Raw genomic sequence first — 6,000 nt, forward strand, 5'->3', positions numbered from 1 at the left:
TATAACATAAATCAAGTATTGTCATGTTCATACATTCTGTGTGAATTAGTTATAAATGTTCAGTTCTAGTACTAAGTATATCAAATCACTAGGAAGAAGAAGAGAAGACTGATTTCTGCACATATTGAAAATAAAAGGGGAAATATTAACTTGCTTGGGTCAGTATGACCAAAGAAGCAGAATACTTAAGAGCCCATGCTGATATCACTTAGAAAATGCAGTATCCCAAAAGAAAAGAACCCAGGGAGTGTGCGGTTCAGTGATCTCTTGAACTGTGATTCCGAGTTCACTCTCTTATCCATAACTCAGGGGTGTCAAACTCAATTTCATTGAGGGCCGCATCAGCACTGCGGTTGTCCTCGGGGGGGCCGGGTAGGTATGGCCAGAGTGGACGTGGCCTACTGGGTGGGCATGGCTGGAGTGGGTGTGGCCTACTGTGGGGCATGGCAGCTCTACATTGTTCGCATCAAGGGTGTCTGTGGGGGCCTGAGCAGGACTGGGACAGATCTGAGGGTCTCTGGCAGAGGGAGGTGGGACCGGGGCAAGTGCCAAGGCATGGTTCACTGGAAGAGCCTGCCGAAACCCCTCCCCCAGAGCTCATCAAGCTGGATAAGTGAAGTAGGCGAGGGCCATTTGCTGGCCACTTCCAGGCAATGGTGCATTTCTTCATTCCTCACAAAGGGTGAGCATGCACCCAGGAGACTGGGCCGATGCGGCAGGGGCTGTTTCCTCGCTGTTTCCAGATGGCCTTGTGGAGCTAAGACTGAATGTATTTCAGCATAGATGGCCACCACAAAATTGTATATTGGCTCCCAGCCGGCCAGGGCCAGGGCCAAGGCAGTGGGGTCCACTCCCTCATTGTTTCCAGGATGGCTTCACGGGCCACATGAAACGACGTCGCGGGCCGCATCCGGCTCCCGGGCCTTGTGTTTGACATGTCTGCCATAACCCAAATTCATTTCAAAAATACCATGTATATAAAAAACATCCCCTGTATAAATCCAGGAACTAATAATATCAGTTCTAATTGCAACTTACAGATAGTACAATTTTTACTGTACATCCTTTATTAAAAATTATTCTGGTACCTATCGAATTCTTTTGAACAAATTCTAAAGTGAAATTATACCTCTACAATGAAGGCTTTTCGTTCAGATTCACTTTCTATTTGTTTAATGGCCACATCTTTTCCTCGCCATTTTGCTTTGCAAACTACTCCAAAGGCTCCTCGTCCAACAACCTAAATAAAAAGACAATTGGAGATTTTGAAATAACTATTAAAACAACTTGCACTGTCTCCATTAATCCTTTTCTTAATATTCTACATTGTCATAGAAAAATACATATTTATAGTTTGCAAAAGGTCTATCCAAACTTATAACTTGTCAACTTTGAAAAGTTCTTCACAATAGCCTGCTAGGCATTTGGCAATTTTCAGTTTTGGTAAAAAAAATCATAGGGTTTTACTTACTTTACACAGTTGATAGGTTGAATAAGATTTTTTTATGATGTCTAGAAATATACCTAAAAAGAACCTTAGAAGAGAGGAGCATGCTGGAAATATCTGAATCAAAGCCTTCTTCTTTTCTCTTATACATTGAGTATGGAGCTTAACAAAAAATATCTAATTTCTGTTAGCCACTATTTACTGTGGATTTAAAATGTATGCATAGGGGAAATTGCAACTCAGGTGGTGTGAAATTAACATTATATTCACATTTTATATCAAACCAAGGCTTAGGCATAATTTATTGAATAAGCAATAGTGGCCTGGTTCTCACATCTCACAAAATGAAATCCAAACAAATTGGCATGATGTGTGTACCTAGCCACCAGGTCATTCAGCCCAGACAGAAAAGCTAAATCCCACAGAGTCTAATGAGATATACTCACCAAAAATATTTCATGGGAGTGTATCTTTACAAGAAAAGGAGCATCACACTTGACGTAGCAAAATATATACCTCCATAGAGCTTTTTCTATAAAATTTTATTGGTAGTACCATTATTATAAGACATAACTACTTTTTTAAAAGATACCATTTCTTCATATGGGCTTAAATCAGTGGTGGCGAACCTATGGCACGGGTGCCAGAGGCGGCACTCGGAGCCCTGTTTGTGGGCACACGTGCCATTGCCCCAGCCTCCCCCTGTGACCCCTTCCTCTCCAGCAGCCCACCTGAAGGAGAGTCGTCCCTGAGTGTGGCCCACGCGGATCAGCGCAGTCAAGGACATGGCAGCCAGGCAGCGTAGACAAGACTGCCCTCACACCCCATTGTGCACAGATGATGCTGCAGGGTGCAGGCAGAGGGCATGACTGCCATAGCACTGCTGGGCTGCCTGGGCGATCTGCGGCGGGCCCTGGAGGCGGTGAGGGGCCCTGCGGGTAGGCGGGGTGGGGGATGGGGGGGCAGAGCAGGGGCGGGGCCAGTTTTTTTGGCACTCGGTCTCTAAAAGGTTCGCCATCACTGGCTTAGATGATACTAACATTTCCAAATTCAATATGGAGAAGGTAACACAACCGATGAACACTTTTAACAATATTAATATTGTAGGATAACATTATAAGCTACAAATTTTAGTAGTGTTAAAACAACCAATCTGCAGCTTTTAAAACAAGTAGAAAAGAAAAACCTTTTTATTAAAAACAAGCTTTTCTTATATCATTTATTAATTCTACATTATTGTACAGTTTAAAAGATTTACTATCAGATATGCAAAATACAATTTATATTTAAGTGTGACTTCACAAACACAAATGCCATTACTAAGATCTTCCTTGGTATCACTTTCCTTGCAGAAAAGAGATTTGGAGATTATTGATTAGATCTGTCTAAAAAAATACTTAATCATACATAATTCTGGAATCATTTTGAATGATGAAACCAATATGCAGATATAGTTTTAAGCAGTTTCCACTTATTTCCGTAGGACATACAACTACTGTCTTTAAAAATTACAAGTTTTAGATATATGCTTAAAGAACTGCAAGATAAAACAATTTTCATGATAGGAACTGCAACTAGTAAGGGCAATATGGAGTTTTTTTTGTCTGTTCAATCATACCAATTTGCAACAGGTTAACTTTAAAACTAGGTTTTAGGATAAAAGCCTAGCCCTGGAGCTTAAATAAAGCCCATTGGGCCTGTGGTGGTGTTGCAATTTTTAACTCAATTTTTCTCTCTGGAGAGATAGAGGCTCACTATTATCTAGTGAGCTTCCTAAGTGTGAATTTATATCTAAATCTTTTTGTCCTGCGGTCAACATTTTGCACTGTAGGTAGTGCCATTATCCTGAATATCTTTTCTTCACCAATGGAAACAATTGGCTTGTGTCCATCTTGGGTCAACTGAGAAAAACCCAAGTCAAGGCATCCCTGAGCTGTGGCATTTTTGCAATGTTACCTTTCTTCAAGAGACATTCCCAATATACCGAGCAGACATTTCTTCCAAATCAAGATCGCAGAGATACACAGACATCTGAGCAAGTTTCTTTGAAATACAGGAGTTTCTCCAGAAGAGTGACGTTTAGGACCCCAGGGACAAGCTTCCCCCCTCCCTCCCACCCTCGCAGACCTTCTCACCTCTTCCACCTCTATCTCTTTGTAGTCGATTTCTTCAAAGTTGAGCACCGGGGGGGTTTCAATCATGTCCACGGAGCTGGGAGAAGACATGCCTTCCCTTCCCACCGGGTGCAAGAAGGGGGCGCGTCTGACGGGGTGGAAGGGACCCAGGCGGACCTCGAGGGGCTCCCCTCGCCAGCCTGCGTCTCCGGCTCCTCTGCTCAGCGACCACCACAGCAGGGGAAGGAGGGCCTGGCGGAGGCACCCCCTGGGCCGCGGAATAGCCTCATACGAGGCTGTTCCGCCCGGGCTTTATTGGGGCCGCCGGGAAGTCCAGGCCGGGGGGTCCCGGCTCGTCATTTTGTGACTCACGCAGAAACCGAGCCCGGACTCCCTTCTCCGTTTCTTTTTTTTGACCGGGCAGGCCGCGGTCTTTCCGGGGTCGCAGTTTGGGAGTCGCGCCCCTGCAAGCAGGGGAAAAAAAAAAAAAAAGATCAAGAGGAAGGGGAGAGTTGAATGGGGAAAGATGGGAGCCGCCGCTCAGAGCTCAGCCGCCGGTGCAGCCGCCGAGTCTGACATTGGGGAAGTTGTATGGGAAGGGACCAGCCAGCTCTTTTCTCCACCTTTGGGGCTCCGGTCCCCCCTTCTTGCTCCGCCAGCAAAAGGCCCGACCAGGACCGCGGCCTGGTAGCAGGAACGGCGGCCCGCCTCTTCCTCCCTCCCCGCCTCCCTCTTCCTGAAACTGCGCCGCCTTCCTCCTTTGCTACCTCCCAGAGGCCGCCAAGAGAGGCCGGGAGCGGGAAACGCGATTCTGGACACACGGAGTTCTCCCTTGTTGTGGAAAGGGGCCGGAGGGTCCGCTTCAGCGGCAGCGAAGGCTGAGCAAGTGAGGGGCGGCAGAAAAAAAGCCGTCGCCGCTACTCCCCCCTGCTCGGCGGGTTGCTTTAGCGCCAGCTCGGGAGGCGAGAGACTGGCAAGCGCTGCTGCCGCCGCTTTTCTAACCCTGCATCCTCTTAGGACGAGCGCCTCGGTTTTCGCCTGTTTCCCCATTTCGACTTGGGGAAGAGGCGGCGAAAGAGGCAGAAGGAATTTTTCTCCTCGCAGTCGGGGAAGAATGAAAAGCCACGGGACTTTTAATTTCGGCATTGCCTTTCTCTGAAAGCTCAGAGAGGGTCTTTTGTTTACTTTAAGATCTTCAGCAACAATGTTATGCGGGAGGGAAAAGGGCTGAGACAGACTGGCTGACTCAAAGCTTCCTGGTCCAGTGAGAAAACTAAACTCCTTTCGCCCACCTCCGGTTGTTCTTTCTCGCCACTACTGAGCTGGCAGAAAGCACGTCAACCCAAACCACGCAGCCTTGAGCAGAGAATTATCGCTGCTGTCCCTTATGTGGAAGAATTTCAGTGCAATGATTGGCTGAGGCCCCGGTTTCCTTTTCCGCCCTCCTTGTATCAACCGCCAATAGCAAAAAGGAGTTGGCTGCTTTCTTTCGCTTGGGGACTATGAACAAAAGGTGTACGGTAGTAAATCTTTACAATTGTTGAGTTAAAATCGAGTTCTTTGGGGAGGCTGCTATGCCCCTTGTCCAGAATCAACCCAGCTTAAGGGAGGAAAGAGGTTGTAGGATGGAGCAAAAGATGGATTGCAGGCTTAGGAACAGAGCTACCTTCTTCCCACAATGCCCACATCCCTGCTAGATCGCCCTGACAAAAGAGCTAGGTCGGAGATAAATTGTTACAGGGATAGGGACCTTCAGAAGATCACTATACCTGCATCCCTGTAATGAAAAAGGGGGAAAGCAATCTTTTGGGTGGGAAGGGCTTGCAAACATATTTTCAGGGCTTTCTCCTGCTTCTTCCCACATCCCTCCTATGCCCCAACTATTTTAAAAAAATTGACATTGAATTATCAATCTTATGAAAGAATGACATTTTTATGTAGCAAAGATTCAACTGCACTTTAAGACCCCTGGCAATAACATTGAAAGATGGAGCTCAGTGTAATTTTGTGGCAAAACTGGAGAAGTTCAAATGAGGTTGTTCCCATCACCAATGAATAATAAAGTCAATGTGAGAATAGCCTTATGGAACCTTGTCACAACAAGTGAAAAATTTGTAATGCAAGTTCTTTTCCCCAGTATTGGCCTTTCCTTTCTCCTTTTGTTTCCTTTTCTTTTTTTTACTGCAGAGTAACTGCAACTTACAACATAAAACAGAACTAAAACAACATTAAAACATGAAACATTAAAAGTTAAAACATTAAAATTAACAACAACAAAAAAAAAAACTAGCCAAGAAAGGAACCAATGTATAAACAAGATGGAGCTGGGATCTTAGTTTACTAACCACCTCCAGAGTTTTATTTTGTTTAGATATGTAGGGTTTTTTGGAAGATAGCTGAATATAAAGAAGGGGTTTTAAAAGAAGATTAAATTAATTT

General features: G+C 45.2%; 1 protein-coding gene across 8 annotated transcripts in view; it reads right to left on the reverse strand.

The window, feature by feature from the left end:
- Positions 1-5,569, reverse strand: part of MAP3K7 (mitogen-activated protein kinase kinase kinase 7) — a 32,208-nt gene extending 26,639 nt beyond the window's left edge. For 2 of the 8 annotated variants that reach the window (XM_039343147.1, XM_039343146.1), the window contains exons 1-2: positions 3,583-5,322; positions 1,130-1,240 (exon numbers count right to left, since the gene is read on the reverse strand). In XM_039343147.1, the coding sequence (XP_039199081.1) occupies positions 1,130-1,240; positions 3,583-3,672 (201 nt within the window). In that variant the 5' untranslated portion in view covers positions 3,673-5,322. Of the gene's footprint in view, positions 1-1,129; positions 1,241-3,582 lie in introns of all 8 variants that reach the window. The other 6 variants (XM_039343142.1, XM_039343140.1, XM_039343139.1 and 3 more) reach the window with 6 other exon arrangements.
- Positions 5,570-6,000: the final 431 nt, after the last annotated feature.

This window comes from Crotalus tigris, unplaced genomic scaffold, assembly GCF_016545835.1.
Source record: "Crotalus tigris isolate CLP2741 ecotype Arizona unplaced genomic scaffold, ASM1654583v1 scf7180000017833.3397121, whole genome shotgun sequence".
NCBI classification, from domain to species: Eukaryota; Metazoa; Chordata; class Lepidosauria; order Squamata; family Viperidae; genus Crotalus; species Crotalus tigris.